The sequence below is a fragment of the Octopus sinensis genome, linkage group LG1 (assembly GCF_006345805.1).
Source record: "Octopus sinensis linkage group LG1, ASM634580v1, whole genome shotgun sequence".
Classification (NCBI taxonomy): Eukaryota; Metazoa; Mollusca; class Cephalopoda; order Octopoda; family Octopodidae; genus Octopus; species Octopus sinensis.
The window spans coordinates 192,943,028-192,962,849 of record NC_042997.1 but is presented as its reverse complement, the minus strand read 5'-3'; the positions used below and the strand labels follow the sequence as shown (position 1 = coordinate 192,962,849).

At 39.4% G+C, this 19,822-nt stretch overlaps 1 protein-coding gene across 2 annotated transcripts in view; it reads right to left on the bottom strand.

Moving 5' to 3' along the window:
- Positions 1-19,822, bottom strand: part of LOC115213489 (tetratricopeptide repeat protein 30A) — a 35,761-nt gene that overhangs the window by 511 nt on the left and 15,428 nt on the right. The window contains exons 10-15 of one of the 2 annotated variants that reach the window (XM_029782490.2): positions 18,429-18,548; positions 14,073-14,149; positions 11,027-11,234; positions 9,324-9,395; positions 6,057-6,160; positions 3,411-3,619 (exon numbers count right to left, since the gene is read on the bottom strand). In XM_029782490.2, the coding sequence (XP_029638350.1) occupies positions 3,411-3,619; positions 6,057-6,160; positions 9,324-9,395; positions 11,027-11,234; positions 14,073-14,149; positions 18,429-18,548 (790 nt within the window). The remainder of the gene's footprint in view (positions 1-3,410; positions 3,620-6,056; positions 6,161-9,323; positions 9,396-11,026; positions 11,235-14,072; positions 14,150-18,428; positions 18,549-19,822) is intronic. The other variant, XM_029782498.2, reaches the window with a different exon arrangement.

Sequence of the window (19,822 nt, the reverse complement as noted above, 5' to 3'; positions counted from 1 at the left end):
ATAGCTCCATCCAAGCGGGATCACTGCCAGAGCAGCTGCCTGGTTTCCGTGCCGGTGGCACGTAAAAAGCACCATTTGAGTGTGATCATTACCAGCGTCGCCTTGTTGGCACTTGAGCCGGTGGCACATGAACAAAACATTTGAGTGAGGTCATTGCCAGTTCCGCTGGACTGACTCCTGTGCAGGTGGCACATAAAAAACACCATTTCAAGCATGGCCATTTCCATTACGGCCAGACTGGCCCTTGTGCCAGTGGCACGTAAAAGCACCCACTACACTCTCGAAGTGGTTGGCATAGGAAGGGCACCCAGCTGTAGAAACTCTGCCAGATCAGATTGGAGTCTGGTGCAGCCATCTGGTTCGCCAGCCCTCAGTCAAATCGTCCAACCCATGCTATCATGGAAAGCAGACGTTAAATGATGATGATGACATGAACTTTTCTTTATGTTCCTTACCAATTTAAGCTTACTGAAATACTACTTAGATGTTTCTGAGGTTAATACAACTTGGTATCTTCATTCCTTCTTTAGTACAATTAAGTGTCTCATTTAAGAGCATAGCACAACACAACTAAATGTTAAGATTATATGTCAGGATGTCATTATCCATACAACTATTAAGTTTTTTGTTACCAAATTGCTACTGCTCCCCTCCCAGCTGAAGAGGTGTTTTTCGCCTTACAAGAGAGTCCCATGCCAATACCATGTAAAAAGCACCATTATATGGTGCCATATAAAAATTACTCATGCCTGTGCCAGTACCATATAAAAGGCGTCTGTACCAGGCCACATAAAAGTCAGCCGTGTGCTAGACCACGTAAAAAGCACAGCTTGTTCAATAAGCTGATGGGTGAAACTATATACCTAAGTTTGTGTGGGTCTGTGCATTTTTGTGTTTGTCTCTGCACTGCTTGATGTTGGTTTGTTTGCATCTGCATAGACAAATGATAAAAATACTACATTCATTTACAAGGCATTGGTCAGCCAATGGCAATTATAAGACATTTGCCTAGGTGCCATATAATAGGGTTGAACCTGAAACCATGTGACAACAAAGCAAACTTTTCAACTGCACAGCCATGACTGCATTTTTCATGATTTAACATGTATTCTTTGATATCCTTTTCTATCATCATCATCATTATTTAACATTCACCTTCCATGCTGCATAACTAGCAAGGTTTGACAGGATCCAATGAGTCTAGGGACTGTGTCAAGCTCTGTCTACTTTGGTAGGTTTTCTACAGTTGGATGCCCTTAATAATGCCAGCCATTTTACAGAGTGTACTGGATATCTGTTTTAGTAGCACCGGCACTCGTGAGATCAGCAAGTAATTCATAAGACAAAAAAAGCCTTCACAACTGAATGGGATGTAATAGAAAGGGAAGTGGTTTTATACCTGGTGTTGAGTGGCTACAGTGTGATAGAGGGACACAAAGTTTACAAAGTCAGAACACTGCATCCTTCAAAACTTCCATGCTTCCTGAGATTCGCCGACACTACACCTGATTTTCTCCCCTCCATACACACACAGGCATGTATCTGATTCATACACTGTTCACTTCCCAGACATTTGTACATTACTGCATATGCTTTGTATGCACTTTCGACAAGTTGTGGTACACCTGAGCACTGTATACAATAATTTCATTATTATAAGAACAGGTATCTTGCTGTAGATGAGATGCATGCAACTGTCCCACATTGTATAAGAATGGGTGGGAGTAGCTTGAGAGAGAGACAAGATGATGGTGACAAAGAGTCAGAAGGTAGACAAAAATGGGGTGGATAAGTTCATTAAAGTGGAGTGGATAAGATCAGGAGAGTGACAGATGATTATATAATTAACTAGCACTATGACCTGGCAACGCCGGGTCATAGTGCTAGTGCATGCATATACAGCTACATGCGTGCGCACATACACGCGAGTACTGTCCAAATCTCCGATCATCGCATACAGCTAGCTGGCATTCAATTGGCGTATCAAGTTTTGGGCATTTTGATTGGGTTTTGGATAGAAAATTCACAAAAAAGTCACTTCTATTGATTTTTTAATGGCTTTGCGGGGAGACTGGGGAAATGTAAAGATGTGCACGACCACCCTTGGACGGTTTTCAATGACCATAGAAAGTGCAAGCCCTCTAACTGAAAAATTGTGGATTTGTATAAAGGACACAGACAGACATTTTGCCGTTTATATATATACTAGCAGTATCACCCGGCGTTGCTCGGGTTGTAAGGGAAATAACTATATAAGCATTTTTAGAGAGTTATAGCCAAAAAATAGCAAAAAAATGCATTAAAAATTGAAAAAAAATTAAGGTAAATTTTTTTTAAAAATCGTTGACACATCGTAGATATTTTTAGAGAGTTACTTCCCTTATATAAAAGCGAAAAAAATGCATTAAAATGGAAAAATATGATGGTAAATTTTTTTTAAATCGTAGACTCATCATAGACGCGCGCTAATACCCAGAAGGGCTCGATATGAATCACGACTATAAGATACCCGCTTTTGGTTAAACTGCACCGCAAAATGTGGGAGTAGTTAGGAATCTAAATCGAAGGGGACAGACACACAACTTCACACTTATATAAAGATGCTTTTTTTTTCAGTCATAGAGTTAGATTTATGAAGGTCTTCAGTAGAAAATCCTTCGAATTCTGACTCGCTGCTTGATATAATGAAATTCGTATCCATTTTTTGTCAGAATTACAAATTTTGAAAACACAATAGGAACAAATTTCGGAAAAAAATCTCCCATAATTCACGGAATTAAAATTACACTTCGATTTTTGTACAAAACTGTATTTGAAGTGTTTACGAAGTATAATACATGTTTTCACAAATGTACTAAAGAGATTTACTCTGATATTCTCATTTAAATATGAATAGGTAAATTCGGGCGGTTTGGTAACGAAAGGGTTTATATAAGTGTCGTCTGTTTATACATAAACACTGTTTCATACTTTCAGTTTAGTCTTCCTCAAATCACTCTGTCGCTAATTTACTCTCTTCCAAGAACATTTTCACTCACTCTTATCTGTTAGCTTCCCATACATTTTACTCATGTATCTATCAGCGTGATAGACAGAAACAAATATTACATCTAGTTTCACTTTATTCGTTGCACACTGTGTGTGTGCGTTTGCGTGTGCTGTAAACCAGACTAAGAAAAGCATTTGACATACACACCAGAATGTGAGTTTTCTGTAAATTTTGCTTAATTGGAGTTTAAATTTTAAAAACTGGACCTGGCATGACCCGATGCATTCTACTCTTAAAAATGCTAGGTAAATTGTAATTGAAGAAATCCTATATTGTAGATTTCTATAACTTACAAAGGGAGGCAGATAAAATCTGCCTTTTATAATAAGAGATAGAAAGATAACAACTGCAGTTTACTTACTTTCACAATGTTCTAGAAAAGTTATGCATTCTTGCACAACAGAATCACGGATCATAACCATGTGCTTGGCCATGTTTTCAATTAAAGACAAGAAACATCTCTTGGCATAAAACCAGGTGTCTGTCACCAGCTTCTTCTGATAAGGTTCTAAACTCTTGATTACACGAGAGATTCCAAACTCATAGTTTCCTTTAGCACAGTAAAGGGTTCTGAAAGAAAGAAGTGCAGGAGATTATAAGTTAAAACAGAGAGTATACAGCTATTTTAGTGCATAAAGGAGTAACTGATGGGGGTAAACTAACTTGTCGTTTTTATTCTAGTGTATGAGAATCAGTAGGGGATAGCAGAATCATTAAAGCCCTTACCTTAAAGGGACATAATTAAAAACTTTAAGGCATTGTTCTGAGTTCAAATTCCATAAAGGTCAATGTAGCTTTTTTTTTTTATTCTTCCAGAGTTGGTACAATAAAATACTGATGGTTGATTAGTATACTTTTTCCAAAATTTGTGGCCTTCATTAGAAACCATTATAATGTATGAGAAGTAACGAAGAGTGTATCCATTTTTCATCAGCCCTTATGATGCGAGAGAATAAAGTAAGAGGAAATATATCTGCTTTGTCTCAGTTATAGTATAAAAGACTACATAGTAAGCAGTGAAGTTAGATCTCAGGACCACCAGACCTCGTGGAAAAGATAACCAAATTTTTTTTTTCAAATCTAAGACAATTGGTGATCATCATCATCATTTAACGTCCGCTTTCCATGCTAGCATGGGTTGGACAGTTCAACCAGGGTCTGGGAAGCCAGGAGGCTGCACCAGGCTCCAGTCTGATCTGGCAGTGTTTCTACAGCTGGATGCCCTTCCTATCACCAACCACTCCATGAGTGTAGTGGGTGCTTTTTACATGCCATCGACACGGGTTAGAGGAGGCTGGCAATGGCCACGATCAGTTGGTGCTATTTACGTGCCACAAAATGGATGTTAAGATGATCATACTAATTCTTATAGGTTCAAGGCCTGAAATTTTGGGGAGGGGATTAGTCGATTACATCAACCCCAGGTCTCAACTGGTACTTATTTTATTGACCCTGAAAGGGTGAAAGACAATGTTAACATCATCATCATTTAATGTCCATTGTCCATGCTGGCATGGGTTGGACAGTTTGACTGGGCTGACATGCTGGAAGATTGAGCCAGGCTCCAGTCTGATTTGGCATGGTTTTCTACAGCTGGATGCCCTTCCTAACACCAGCCACTCTAAGGGTGTAATGGGTGCTTTTACATGCCACCGGCATGGGTGCCATTTGTGTGACATCGGTATCTGCCATGACTGCGATTTTGCTTGGCTTGATGGGTCTTCTCAAGCACGACATAATGCCAAAGGTCCCATGGTGGAATTTGAACTCAGAAAGTCAAGATGGATGAGATGCAGCTAAGGATTTTGTCCAGGATGTTAACAATTCTGCCAGTTTGCCAACTTTAGATGATTCCAAAGTTTGGCACAGGATCAGTAATTGTAAGGGGTTGGGTAAATTGATTACATCACCCCTGGTGCTCAACAGGTATTTAATTTATCGACCCCAAAAGGATGAAATGCAAAGCTGATCACTGCAGCATTTGAACTCCAAACATTAAGCCAGAAAAACTAAGCATTCTGTTCAGCATGCTGATGGTTCTGTTAGCTTGCTGCCTTGAAGATGAACATACTAATACTAATCATCCTTTCTACTAAAGGTACAAGGCCTGAAATTTGTGGGGAGAGGTCTAGCCAATTACATTGACCCCAGTGGATACTTAATTTATCGACCCTGAAAGGAAGAAAGGCAAAGTTGACCCCGGTGGAATTTGAACCCAGAATGTAGCGGCAGATGAAATAACACAAAGCATCTTGCCCAGCATGCTAACAATTCTTATTTCTTTATTACCCACAGGGGGCTAAATATAGAGGGGACAAACAAGGACAGACAAACGGATTAAGTCAGTTATATCAACCCCAGTGCATAACTGGTACTTATTTAATCGACCCTGAAAGGATGAAAGGCAAAGTCGACCTCGGCGGAATTTGAACTCAGAATGTAGCGGCAGATGAAATAACACTAAGCATCTTGCCCAGCGTGCTAACAATTCTTATTTCTTTATTACCCACAGGGGGCTAAATATAGAGGGAACAAACAAGGACAGACAAACGGATTAAGTCAGTTATATCGACCCCAGTGCATAACTGGTACTTATTTAATCGACCCTGAAAGGATGAAAGGCAAAGTCGACCTCGGCGGAATTTGAACTCAGAACGTAGTGGCAGACAAAATACTGCTAAGCATTTTGCCTGGCATGCTAACAATTCTGACAGCTTGCCACTCTCATAATACTACTACTACTACTAATAATAATAATAAATATTTGTAATTTTAGCACAAGGCCAGCAGTTTTTACATTGATCTCAATATCCAACAGATACTTATTTTAATATTCCTGAAAGAATGAAAAGAAAAGATGACTTCAGTGAAATTTGAACTCAGAATGTAAAAACACAGAAATGATGCTATTTTGTCTGTTAGATGCTAATGATTCCACCAGCTCACCTCCTTAATGATTAAGATGTTGATGATTTCTATGGTACGCTTCATCATTAAAAATACATACCCAATAACCATATTGACGATACACAAATGGTAGACCTTTTTATCTGGGTCAGTGTGTGCCAACTTCTCTTCTTCTTGTTCAAGTTTTCGCATCACAGCTTCTGCCTGAAATGAAATATTACATACAAATTTGTTATTAACGTGTAACAATAGAATAAATCAATTACTGACTGTTCTAAGGTAGCTTAATATTAGTTCAAAAGGTACAACAGTTTCTTCAAAAATATGCTTCCCAAAATTCTCCAGTGCTTATTTATTCCTTCTCGAGCCATGCCTGGCTCATAAGGGCCTGTTTCCAGGTTTCCTTGGCGTATAGATTCCCCACCTGGATGGGACGCCAGTCCATTGTAGGTGAGCTGCAAGATGCAGGAGGAAAGAGTGAGAGAAAGTTGCGGCGAAAGAGCCAGCAGAGGTTTGCCATTACCTTCTGCCAGAGCCATGTGGAGCTTAGGTGTTTCGCCCATAAACACATATATCACCCAGTCTGAGATTCAAACCCGCGATCCCTTGACCGCAAGTCCGCTGCTATATCCACTAGGCCATATGCCTCCCCAATGCTTATTCTTGATGTCTAAACACCCTTTCCACTTTATGGCACTTTAACTGTTCACTTTTCTGGCTTTCTGTGTTTTAGCCTTTGTACTTTGTATGTACTTTTAGGAGAATGAGAGCCTTGAGAGAAAAGTAGCTTGTTTATGAGGTAAAAACAGGAGAGCAATGCATACTGTTTAACCACAAGTCAAATCTAATTGAGCAGACTTATCAAAAGCATTCCAATCATGACCATCCTGTCTTTAAAAGGATATCTAAGACTACATTATCTAATGTGTCCTTTCTTTTTTTTTTTTTAAGATGGCAGGATGTGATTTCAGGGAGATTTGGCTGCTATTTCAAGACAGCTGAGAAACCACAAAGAAGCTTTCACTAAAATATTTAAAATGAATTACACATAACATGAAATAGTGTAGTTTGGTGTTTATACAACTCAACATTCATTTTGCATTAAGCTGTCCATTTAGGGATGATATGCATGTCATGGCTGTTTAGCCCCAGATCAGCCCTCATGTAGCAGACCTATAAATCAAAGACATTCAAGTTATAGCCATCCTCTATTTTCCAAACATATTCAAGGGTAACATCATCATCATTTAACGTCCATTTACCATGCTGGCATGGGTTGGACAGTTTGACTGAGGACTGGCAAGCCAGGAGGCTGCACCAGTCTCCAATCTGCACTGGCAAGGTTTCTACAGCTGGATGCCCTTCCTAATGCTAACCACTTAGAGTGCAGTGGATGCTTTTTATGTGCCACTCGCATGGGGGCCAGTCAGGTGGTACTAGCATCGAGCACACTCGAATGGTGCTTTTTACATGCCACCGGCACAGGAGCCAGTCAAGCAGCACTATGCAATATGCCAACCCTTTAAGATGGAAAGGTGTGACATTAAGATAATTTAACTGCTATTTTGAAAAGATTGAGCTATGTAAAACTTCTTTCATTAGCTCAATATTATATTACGAGAAAAAAGCGCCCCCCTCCCCATTCAATGGACTGTGCTGAATAAAAAGCAATCAGTGTTTTCTTTTCATTAAAAAATAATTAAGCATGCCTTTATTTCAATAAAATTTTAGGTTTTGTTAAACGAAGTTAAGGCAAAAAAAAACTTCTTGAGAAACCAAATGGTCTTCCTTCCTTCATGCCAAGTTTGAAGAAAATATCTCTTTTGCATCTTACTTTTTTGGTCTCTAAAATATACTGCATTTTGTGGCATTATTTTAAGCCAACCGGCTTTTTTTGTGCAAACTGCATGTACATTTTTCTCACGTATGCATAGTATTGATCTCAACAGCTGATGTACTTGCACATACAAATGCACGTTCCCATGGCTTTTCCGATCGCATTCTCACCTGGAATCGATTTTTGTAATTTTTTTCAAGACTTATACATGCCCTGATACTGTCGGTATCTACTTATCAAATTTGAGCGCAATCGGATGGAGGATGCCCGAGATCCTAGAAGACACAGACACAGAAACAGACAGAATGGATTTTATATATTACACGAACAAGGATTCATTAGATAAACCAGTCGTCTTCAGCCAATTGATCTTAAGAAGTAAAGCATTTGAAATAAAATGAATGTTAATGGTTTCTAACTTAGGTGAAGTCCAACAATTTTTGGAAAGTCAATACTGTCGATCCCAGTAATTGATGGGTACTTTATTTTGACCCCAGAGGGATGAAAGGTAAAGCAGACCTCAGCAGGATTTGAACTCAGAATGTAAAGAGCTGGAACGAATACCAGAAAGCATTCTTTTTTTTTTTTTATGCACTAGTGATTCTGCTGGCTTATGAAATTATCATCATCATCGTCCATCTTCCTGGATGGCATGGGTTGAACCATGACTAATGATATTGTTATATATGCATGTACAATGATATTTAACATATTCATGTACACTTGGACATGGGAAGACCTTTCACTGTGGAAATAGTCTCAAGAGAAATTTCCTCTCTTCAACAACATGTATGAAAACATTGGGCAATGAAAGACATCATTGGATCATGAGACACATACATTTCTGCACTGATACATCTCATCAACCCCAATTGCCACAAATTTGTCATTCACAGCTCTATCAGAAGGATATTTCTGATATATAAGAACAGCAAACAGTGAATTTATAGTAAATTTACTGGCATGTGTAAAGTCTGATTGGGCTGTGAATGATGAATTTGGTATTCGTGTTTTTACACATGTCACCTAAGAGAAGAAACTTTTCCTGGAGCTATTGCCACAGTGAAAGGTCTTTCCATGTTCAAGTGAAAACAGATGTGTTACATATCACTGTACATACATACATTTTATTCAAGGCTGCTTTGTGCAACTCTAATAATAATAATAATAATAATAATGATAATAATAATAATAATAGATTGGTACCTAGCTCAGATACCAGGAAACCCCAAAATGGCAGAAATTCAAAAGATAGTGCTCATGGGAACTGCTCATATCCTACGCAAAATACTTTCTATGTAATCTCAAGTTTTAAAACAAACATAATTTTCTTATGGTTTCTTAAACATTCTCTAGAACAACATTATGTACAAAACCAAATATATGGCACCCTAGGCATAACACCAACATGAACTTCCAACTTGTCTCTTGAGGTCTCTGGGTGAGACTTGGAGCCAACTTGTACAAATGTAAAGCAAAAGTCAAACATAAAATAAAATAATAATAATAATAATAATAATAGAAACTTACTTCTTCATTCTGATTGGTCATAATGTAAGACACACAAAGATTGGCCAAAACAATTGCACTGATGTCTTGTAACTAGAAAGATATCACAATAAATATAAACAACATAAATTTACTAAATTATAACAACAGTAATGATGATTATTTAAGGCCATAAAGATTGATAGATTCAGCGACTGACAATACGGTCATCAGTTCAATCCTTTATTTTGTTTAATTTCATACCCATTTTTTACATGCTAGAATGGATCAAGCAAAAACATAATATTGAAGCACTGCTTTACAGCTGGAAGCCCTTCATTTTGCTAGTTTTAAACCTGTTTCCTAAATTTTTATCCCATATGTCTTTGAAAGTGCAAAACTAACAGATGATTTATTAAGAGTGAATGACAACAAACTTCACTATTCAAAGCTCAGCATTTTCTTAAGCAAAGCACAGAATGTAAACAAATGAACAAATGCATTTATCTGTCTGTCCACTCACTGAATATAATTTCTTATGACTTTTCATTGTTTGGTCCAAACCAAACAGACCAATGATGAAAGGTATTCCAAGCATGACCATCATTTCTATACATTATTTATATTCAATGGATATTTGTCCTCATCTTGTTTGTTGTTAACACATTTCGGCTGATATACCCTCCAGCCTTCTTCATTTGTCTTGGTGAAATTTCGAACCTGGGTTCTCATTTCTAAGGTATTTTTCGATGTTATTATTATTATTGTTGTTGTTAGTGTTCCGGTCACTGCTTGGAATCGAACTCGGAATCTTGGGGTTAGTAGCATCATCATCATTTAATGTCCGCTTTCCATGCTAGCACTCTTAACCACTACACCATACGCCCGTGGGCATATGGTGTAGTGGTTAACAAGATGAGGACAAATATCCATTGAATGCAAAGAATGTACATAATTCCTCATCTCTTAAATATAGAACTGCATCATTTCTATATTTACCTCTATATTTATTTCTTTACTAGCAGTATCGCCCGGTGTTGCTTGGGTTTGTAAGGGAAATAACTATATAAGCATTTTTAGAGATGTAAAGTATAATAGCCATCTCAATATGGCTAACCACAAAGGGGGGGGGGGTTACTGTAGCTTTTTACGTTCTGAGATTTAATAATACATTTTTAGAGAGTTACTTGCCTTATATAATAGCAAAAAAATGCATTAAAAATGGGAAAAAAATGATGGTAAATTTTTTTTTAAATCGTAGACTCATGGTAGACACGCGCTAATACCCAGAAGGGCTCGATATGAATCACGACTATAAGATACCTGGTTTTGGTTAAACTGTACCGCAAAATGTGGGAGTAGTTAGGAATCTAAGTCGTAGGAGACAGACACACAACTTGACTTTTATATATAAAGATTGCCCACAGGGGGCTAAACATGGAGGGAACAGACAAGGACAGACAAAGGGATTAAGTCAATTACATCAACCCCAGTGTGTAACGGGTACTTATTTAATTGACCCTGAAAGGATGAAAGGCAAAGTTGACCTCAGCGGAATTTGAACTCAGAATGAAATACCAGCAGATGAAATACTGCTACGCATTTCGCCCAGCATGCTAACGAGTCTACCAGCTCACCGCCCTATTTACATCTATGTTGGCTAATGGTGTAACTTAAGAGAATTTGGCTGTTATTTCTAGCAGACAAAATAACATTAAAATAAGCTTCTGAGAAAAATAACTTACTTGTTCATAATTCTTCTTGAGAATGGCTTCATAAAAGCCTGTGGCGTCTTTATATTTTTCCTGCATAAACAAGACGTGTGCGACATTTAACTTCCATATATCATGGTCATTACAAAATTCCACTGAAGTCTGGAAGATCTTCTCAACCTGTGCATAGTTCTCCATATCCCAGTGGATGCGAGCTTGCTGCATCAAGATCGGGATGTATCTATGAGATAAGACACAAACCTCATTATGACAATTCCTTTATTAACGACCAAAATGCATTCCCAAACAAGGCAGTCAAACTATACAATGTTCTGCAAGCTTATTGACCCTTTAGTATTTAATCCAGTCATATCTGGACCAAATATTTGACCTGCTTTATGTTCAAACTAACTTGGCTTCTCACACCTACCCTACAATGTCATTCTAAAAATAAACAGTAGTGGCTGTGTGGTAAGTAGCTTGCTTACCAACCACATGGTTCCGGGTTCAGTCCAACTACTGCTACTATTGTCTCCCACACACACACACACATATACTACCATCCCCCCCACACAAACATTTACATACATATACACTCCACAAGCGCATGCACGCACACACACACACACACACACACTATGGTGCTTTTCACAATCTTCCACCATCAAAATCTACATCCTCTATCTCACTCCAACTTCTGGTCAGTTTATTTTTCAGCCATGTAATGACACACATACTTTTTCCAGACTTCCTGCTCCTTCCTCATTTTCCTCTTCTCTGGACATTTCCTGCGTTTTTGGCACAGAGCCAGACTAAAAACATCATTTCCACTCCTATTTTCCCATCTAAAACTTTCACTAAGTATCAATCTAATCTATTCACTGTCTACATCTGAGTTTTGTTGTTTCTTCCTGTTTTTTTCCCTATATGACACACATGTAGAAATTGCAAGCTCAAGTATAATGAATGTTTTAAGTACTTGTAAACTTTTGATGTTATATTTTTGTTTTCTTCCTGTAAGAGGATAATGTTTGAAGTGTTTAGGAATTATTAAGGAAAGGCATTATAGAGTTCTGACGATAAAACAGGACACTATTGTAATCAGTTTGTCCAACATTATAAACAAGAGGAGGTTAGTTTTGGTGAGTAATAACATTTACTACAAAATCTACTATATTCAATTATTGCAGTTAATAAAAGAAATACAAGATATATTCTCTAAAATATATTTTAATGCTGTTAAGACCCATCAAGCCAAGCAAAATTGCAGTCGTGGCAGATACCGATGTCATGCAAATTGGCACCCATACTGGTGGCACATAAATGCACCGCACCATCCGAACGTGGCCGTTGCCAGCGTTGCCCCAACTGGCCTCCGTGCCAGTGGCACGTAAAAAGCACCATCTGATCATGGCCATTTGCCAGCCTCGTCTGGCACCTGTGTCGGTGGCACGTAAAAAGCATCCACTACACTCTCGGAGTGGTTGGCGTTAGGAAGGGCATCCAGCCGTAGAAACACTGCCAGATCAGACTGGGCCTGATGCAGCCTTCTGGCTTCCCAGACCCCAGTTGAACCGTCCAACCCATGCTAGCATGGAAAGCGGACGCTAAACGATGATGATGATGATTAGTGTCACAGAAATGGCATCCATGCTGGTGGCATGTAAACGCACCCCAGTGTCATGCAAATGGCACCTGTGCTGGTGGTATGTAAAAGCACCCGTTACACTCTTGGAGTGGTTGGTGTTAGGAATGGTATCCAGCCATAGAAAACCATGCCAAATCAGACTGGAGTCTGGTGCAACCTTTCAGTATGCCAGCCCAGTCAAACCGTCCAACTCATGCCAGCATGGACAACGGACATTAAATGATGATGTTGATGATGATGATGATGACTGCCTCTCTCATAGTTCTTGCTCCTTCTACTGAAATACATAATAATAATTTAATCGAAAAGAAAAAGACAATCTATTATACATCATCAGTGCTTTAACATTCACTTTTCCATGCTTGCATGGGTTAGATGGAGTTAAGAGGCAGACTTTCTAAGGCCAGATGTCTTCTTGTTGACATCCCTAATCTGTTTCCAAGTAAAGTAATATTTCTCCATGATTAGACATATTTTTTCAGAATACTAGAAATGAGTGATCTTCATTTACAACCACCATGTAATGTTGAGACAAGGAAACACAAACATACACATTTTCACACACACACACACACACACACACACACACAAAATCAAATTAAATGGAAATTGTAGTTGTGAGCCCTGTGCTGGTAGCACATAAAAAGCACCATCCGAACATGGCCGATGCCAGTGCCACCTTGACTGGCTTCCATACCGGTGGCATGTAAAAAGCACCATCCGAACGTGGCTAATGCTGAGTCAAGTACATCAACATCAGCAATATCAGAATCAAATCAAATGGAAATTGTAGTTGTGAGCCCCATGCCAGTAGCATGTAAAAAGTACCATCCAAACTTGGCTGATGCCAGCACCGCCTTGACTGGCTTCCGTGCCGGTGGCACATAAAAAGCACCATCAAAGAGTGGCAGATGCCAATGCCACCTTGACTGGCTTCCATGCCAGTAGCATGTAAAAAGCACCATGCGATCATGGTCAATGCCAGCTCCTCCCTCCCCTTGTGCCAGTGGCACATAAAAAGCACTCACTACACTCTCAGAGTGGTTGGTGTTAGGAAGGGCATCCAACTGTAGAAACACTGCCAGATCAGATTGGGACCTGGTGCAGACTCCTGGCTTCCCAGACCCCAGTCAACTGTCCAACCCATGCCAGCATGGAAAACGTGCATTAAACGATGATGATGATCACACACACACACACACACACACATGGCAGGTTTGCGTCAGTTTCCATCTCCCAAATCTGCTCAAAAGGCTTCAGTCAACACCAGGGATATAGTAGAAGACATTTTCCCCAAGGTGCCAAGCAGTGGGACTGAACCTAAAAACCATGTAACTTGGAAGCAAACTTCTTAACCACACCTCCACACCTGCAACTGTTAAGAAATTCAGACCCAAAAGAGATGTAAATAACAAAATATTCTGAGCTTACGTTTCCAGTGCATCATCATATTCATTCACAGCTTTCTTCAAGGTTTCTTCATCACCATTCTGCTTTGACTGCTGCACCTTGAATTGTGGGAAATATAATTATAATAATAGCAACACTGAGACATTAACACAGAAGGAGAGAGACATTCAGAAATACATTAGACATATATCTATCTTACTATCTATCTATCTATCATCATCATGGTTTAACGTCCTCCTTTCATGCTGGCATGGCTTGGATGGTTTGACAGGAGCTGGCCAGGCAGGAGCTTGCACTATGCTTCTGTGTCTGTTTTGGCATGGTTTTTTACAGCTGGATGCCCTTCCTAACACCAACCACTCCATAGAGTGGGCTATATATATATATATATATGTGGGTAAAAACGGTAAGATAACAAAAGAAAGAAAGAGACCTCAATATTATGTAAATAGAGGAAATTTATCTATAAAATAATATGTTACAATTACTCAATAGTCAAGATAAAACTCTGAGTTTCAGATGCCGAAGTGGAAATCCACAACACCATTTTATCTTGACGTTGAGTAATTGTAACATATTATTTTATATATATATATATATATATATTATCATCATCATTATCATTTAACGTCCATTTCCCATGCTGGTATGGGTTGGATGGTTTGACTGGGCTGGAATGTAGTAAGGCTGCACCAGACTCCAGTCTGATTCGGCATGGTTTTCTATGGATGGATGCCCTTCCTAATACGTGTGTGTGTGTATGTATGTATATATATATATATATATATATATATATATATGTGTGTGTGTGATGGGCTTCTTTCAGTTTCTGTCTACCAAATCCACTCTTAATGCTTTGGTCAGCCTGAGGCTATAGAAAAAGACACTAGCCCAAGGTGCCATGTAGCATGACTGAACCCAGGTGGTTGGGAAGCAAGCTTCTTACCACACAGCTATGTCTGTGCCTACATATATATATATATATATTATTAACAAAATACAAGCCATGGCTGAACAGGCTATAAGCAGAGGGGCAGCATCAGACTCCAGTCTGATTTGGCGTGGTTTCTATGGCTGGATGTCCTTCCTAATGCCAACCACTCTGAGAGCGTAATGGGTGCTTTTACATGCCACCAGCACAGGTGCCAGTTACAGAACACCAGCATCAGCCACAACTACAATTTCACTTGGCTTGATGGGTAGTCTCAAGCATAGCATATCGCCAAAGGTCTCAGTCAATAGTCATTGCCTCCATAAGGCCCAACATTCAAAGGTCATGCTTATATATATATATAATAATAATAATAATAATAATAATTGTGTACAGTGCTCAGGTGCACTACAATTCATCTAAAGTGTATATATAATCAGGTGTAGTTTCGGCGGATTTTGGAAAGCATGAGGGCCTTAAAGGATGCAGTGTCATGGCAGTCAACAACTGACGCAGGCAGTTTATTCTATGCTTCAGCAACTCTGAGCGTGAAAAAATGTTTCCGAAAGTCATGGGAGCTGTGTTGTTTTCTGACTTTGTAGGCATATATATATATATATATAGGTGAGAGTGTTGGTGTGTGAAAGCACGTAGTTGGATGTATAAAAAATAAAAAAAAGAGTGAAAAAACTACAGAAGGCTTGTTTTATAAGGTTGAAAAATATATTTAAGGCGTTGTTAGAAAAATGTTATAAAATTTTGTCTATAGTAACATAATTTTGGGAGAAATAACCGGTTTTGTACATGACACGATGTAGATAAAGAAATTTGAGAAATTTGAAAATAAAATAAAAAACCGGTTAACTATGTTACTATACACAAAATTTTATAACATTATTCTAACATAACGACTTAAATATATTCTTTAACCTTATTACAAAAGCTTTCTGTAGTTTTTTCACTCTTTTTTATTTTTATATATATATATATATCGTTCATTTGTCGTTTCATTTAACGTCCGCTTTCCATGCTAGCATAGGTTGGACGTATGACTGAGGGCTGGTAAACCAGATGGCTGCACCAGGCTTCAATCTTGATCTGGCAGAGTTTCTACAGCTGGATGCCCTTCCTAACGCCAACCACTCCGAGAGTGTAGTGGGTGCTTTTACGTGCCACCGGCATGGGGCCAGTCAGGCAGCACTGGCAACAACCTTGCTCGAATCTTTTACACATGCCACCGGCATGGGTGCCAGTAAGGCGATGCTGGTAACAATCACACTCGAGTGGTGTCTTTCACGTGCCACCGGCACGGAGGCCAGGTAGCAGCTCTGGCAACGATCACGCAAAAATATGGAACGCTTCACAAATTTGTATGTATTTATATATAAATATGTATATATACTTGTTATTAAAGCTACTCACCATTTCATGTGATCGTTTATTGCATAGTTGTGATGATACTCACAATTGTTCAATGAGCATTTACATGAAACTCTAAGTAACAGTTTGCGAAAATTTATTAAGCTTTAATACATAGTATATTACTCTACCTTTGGTATTTAAGTATTATTTTTTCCACCTTGTCCTGCATATTATGTGTTTACTCATCATCATCATTGTTGTTTAACATCTGCTTTCCATGCTGGCACGCGTTGGACGGTTTAACTGAGGGCTGGCAAGCCAGGAGGCTGCACCAGGCTCCAATTTGATCTGGCTAAGTTTCTACAGTTGGATGCCCTTCCTAACACCAACCACTCCGAGAGTGTAGTGGGTGCTTTTTACGTGCTACCAACATGAGGGCTAGTTGGCAGTACTGGCATTGACCATGCTTAAATGGTGCTTTTTATATGCCACTGGCATGGAAGCCAGTCAGGCGGCACTGGCAACGACCACGCTCGAATTGTGCTTTTTATGTGCCACCAGCATGGGACCCATCACCCAGCACTGGCATCGACCATGCTTGAATGGTGCTTTTTACGTGCCATTGGCATGTGAGCTTGAACGGTGCTTTTTACATGTCACCGGCACAGGACCAGTCAGACAGTACTGTCATCGGCCACAACAATGACTTCGCTTGACTCAACAGGTCTTCGAAAGTGCAGTTTATTGCCCAATAATTGAAGGGTACTCTTAAATGGGCTGGTTACTCTGCACTGGCATAGGCCATGGCTACAGTCTCACTTGGCTCGCCAGCTTTTCTCAAGCACAGCATATCTCCAAAGGTCTCGATCATTTGTCATCACCTCCTTGAGGCCCAACATTCGAAGGTTGTGCTTCTTCACCTCATACCAGGTCTTTCTGAGTCTACCTCTCCCACAGGTTCCCTCTCCTGCTAGGGTATGACTCTTTTTCACACAGATGTCATTATCCAAACGCAACACATAACCATACCAGCACAGTCATCTCTCTTGCACACCACATCTGATGCTTCTTATGTCCAACATTTTTCTCAGGGCACTTACACTGTCGTGTATGCACACTGACATTTCACATCCAGTGGAGCATACTGGTTTCATTCCTTGCAAGCTTACGCATGTCCTCAGCAGTCATGGCCCCTGTTTTACAGCCATGTAATATGGCTGTTCACACACATGGTTCATACAGTCTACCTCTTACTCTGAACGAGAGGCCTTTTGTCACCAGCAGAGATAGGAGCTCTCTGAACTTTGCTCAGGCTATTTTTATTCTAGCAGCTACACTCTCGGAGCATCCACTCCTACTACTGACTTGGTCACCTAGATAATGGAAGCTATCAACTACTTCTAGTTTTTTTTCCCTGACATGTGACGGAAACTGTTTTCTGCACATTTTCAGTGTTTATTGCCCCTGAGCATTTGCCACATACAAAAACTATCTTCCCAGTTAGTCTTCCTTTGATATTGCTGCACCTCTTATGTGTCCATAGCTTACACCAGGTACATCTTATGGAGTTTCTACCTACACATTTCTACAGATCGAGCAGGGCCATCTACCTGAAGGGATTTGTGATTTGTCTGCCTGCCTACTTATTAGGACTTCGGTTTTTGCTAGATTGACTCTAAGGCCCTTCAATTCTAGACCATTCTTCCACACCTGAAACTTCTCTAGTTCTGATAGTGACTCAGCTATTAGAGCAAGGTCATCAGCATAGAGAAGTTCCCAGGGACATCCTGTCTTGAATCCCTCTGTTATTGCCTGCAGGACTATGATGAATAAAAGGGTGCTGAGGACTGATCCTTGGTGGACCCCTACCTCTACCCATGTAAATATATATATATATATATCCAGAGATCGAGTGGACACATTCAAATACAGTATACATCTACAGAGTATACACAGCAAGTGTATTCTTACACACATGTACAGAATAGACATATATTTATAGAGATAAAGTAAATATATACATAGTATGAATACATACAGAAATAAAGTAGATATAAAAATGTTGATGACAAGAACAAAATTACCTGTTTAGTGAGTTTACGCAAGGTTTCTGTCTTTCTGCTAGCCATCTCATCAAGTTTACGATAAGCATCTTCGGGGGATGTTTGTCTCATGATGACAGCTTCAAGGAAGTCATAAAGTTCCTACAGAGAAATGAGAAATTTAGTAATGTAAAATGTAACTAAAGACAAGAACTTTGTACTTACAAAAAAATAAATAAGTATTTATGCCAAGCAGAAGCAAAGCCACTATGATATTTCTAAAATACATTAACAGTATCCCAAGCACAAAGTGTTCATTTGTATTGTACATAATACAGTTAAATGCTTTATTGTCTGAAGAACTGACAAATGAAGTGAGTTCATGGCTCGCAGGATGGCCTGCTGTGCTAACCTTGGATCGTAGGGTGACCCACTGTGCTTGAGGAGACCTATTGAGTCAAGTACGTCAACATCAACATCAAAATATAAATCAAATGGAAATTGTAGTTATGATACCTGTGCTGGTGGCACGTAAAAAGCACCATCCAAGCGTGGGCGATGCCAGCACCGCCTGACTGGCATCCATGTCGGTGACATGTAAAAAGCACCAACCGATCATGGCCGTTTGCCGCCTCCACTGGCCGCTGTACCGGTAGCACGTAAAAAGCACCCACTACATTCATGGAGTGGTTGGCGTTAGGAAGGGCATCCAGCTGTAGAAACACTGCCAAATCAGACAGGATCCTGGCGCAGCCTCCTGGCTTCCCAGACCCCGATCGAACCATCCAACCCATACTAGCATGTAAAACGGACGTTAAACAATGATGATGATGATGAGATCACAATGCTGTCTTGATAACACATACATAACTATTTGATATCACATTGCTGTCTACAAAGCTAACAATATTGATACTATAAGGAAAACAGTTTAGTAACAATGATCTCTACATATAATACTCTCTTGATATCAAAAAGTTAATAACCTTCATAACATAATGTGATCTTCATGTCGTATGGCATTGTTGAAAATTATTTCTTTATCTGCACTATCGGATCACAAAATCTATGAAATATTCTTCCCTGTCTTAACTTCACCTTAATAATAATAATAATGAAATTATTGTATACACTGCTCAGGTGCACCACAACTTTTCAAAAGTGTGTATAAAGTATATGCAGTAATGTACAAATGTCTGGAAAGTGAACAGTGTATGAGTCAGATACATGCTTGCGTGTGTATGGAGGGGAGAAAATCAGGTGTAGTATTGGTGAATCTCAGGAAGCATGGAAGTTTTGAAGGATGCAGTGCTCCGACAACTAACAACTGATGCCGGCAGTTTGTTCCATGCTTCAGCAACTCTTAGCGTGAAAAAATGTTTCTGAAAGTCATGGGAGCTGTGCTGTTTTCTGACTTTAAGAAACTCATTACTTGA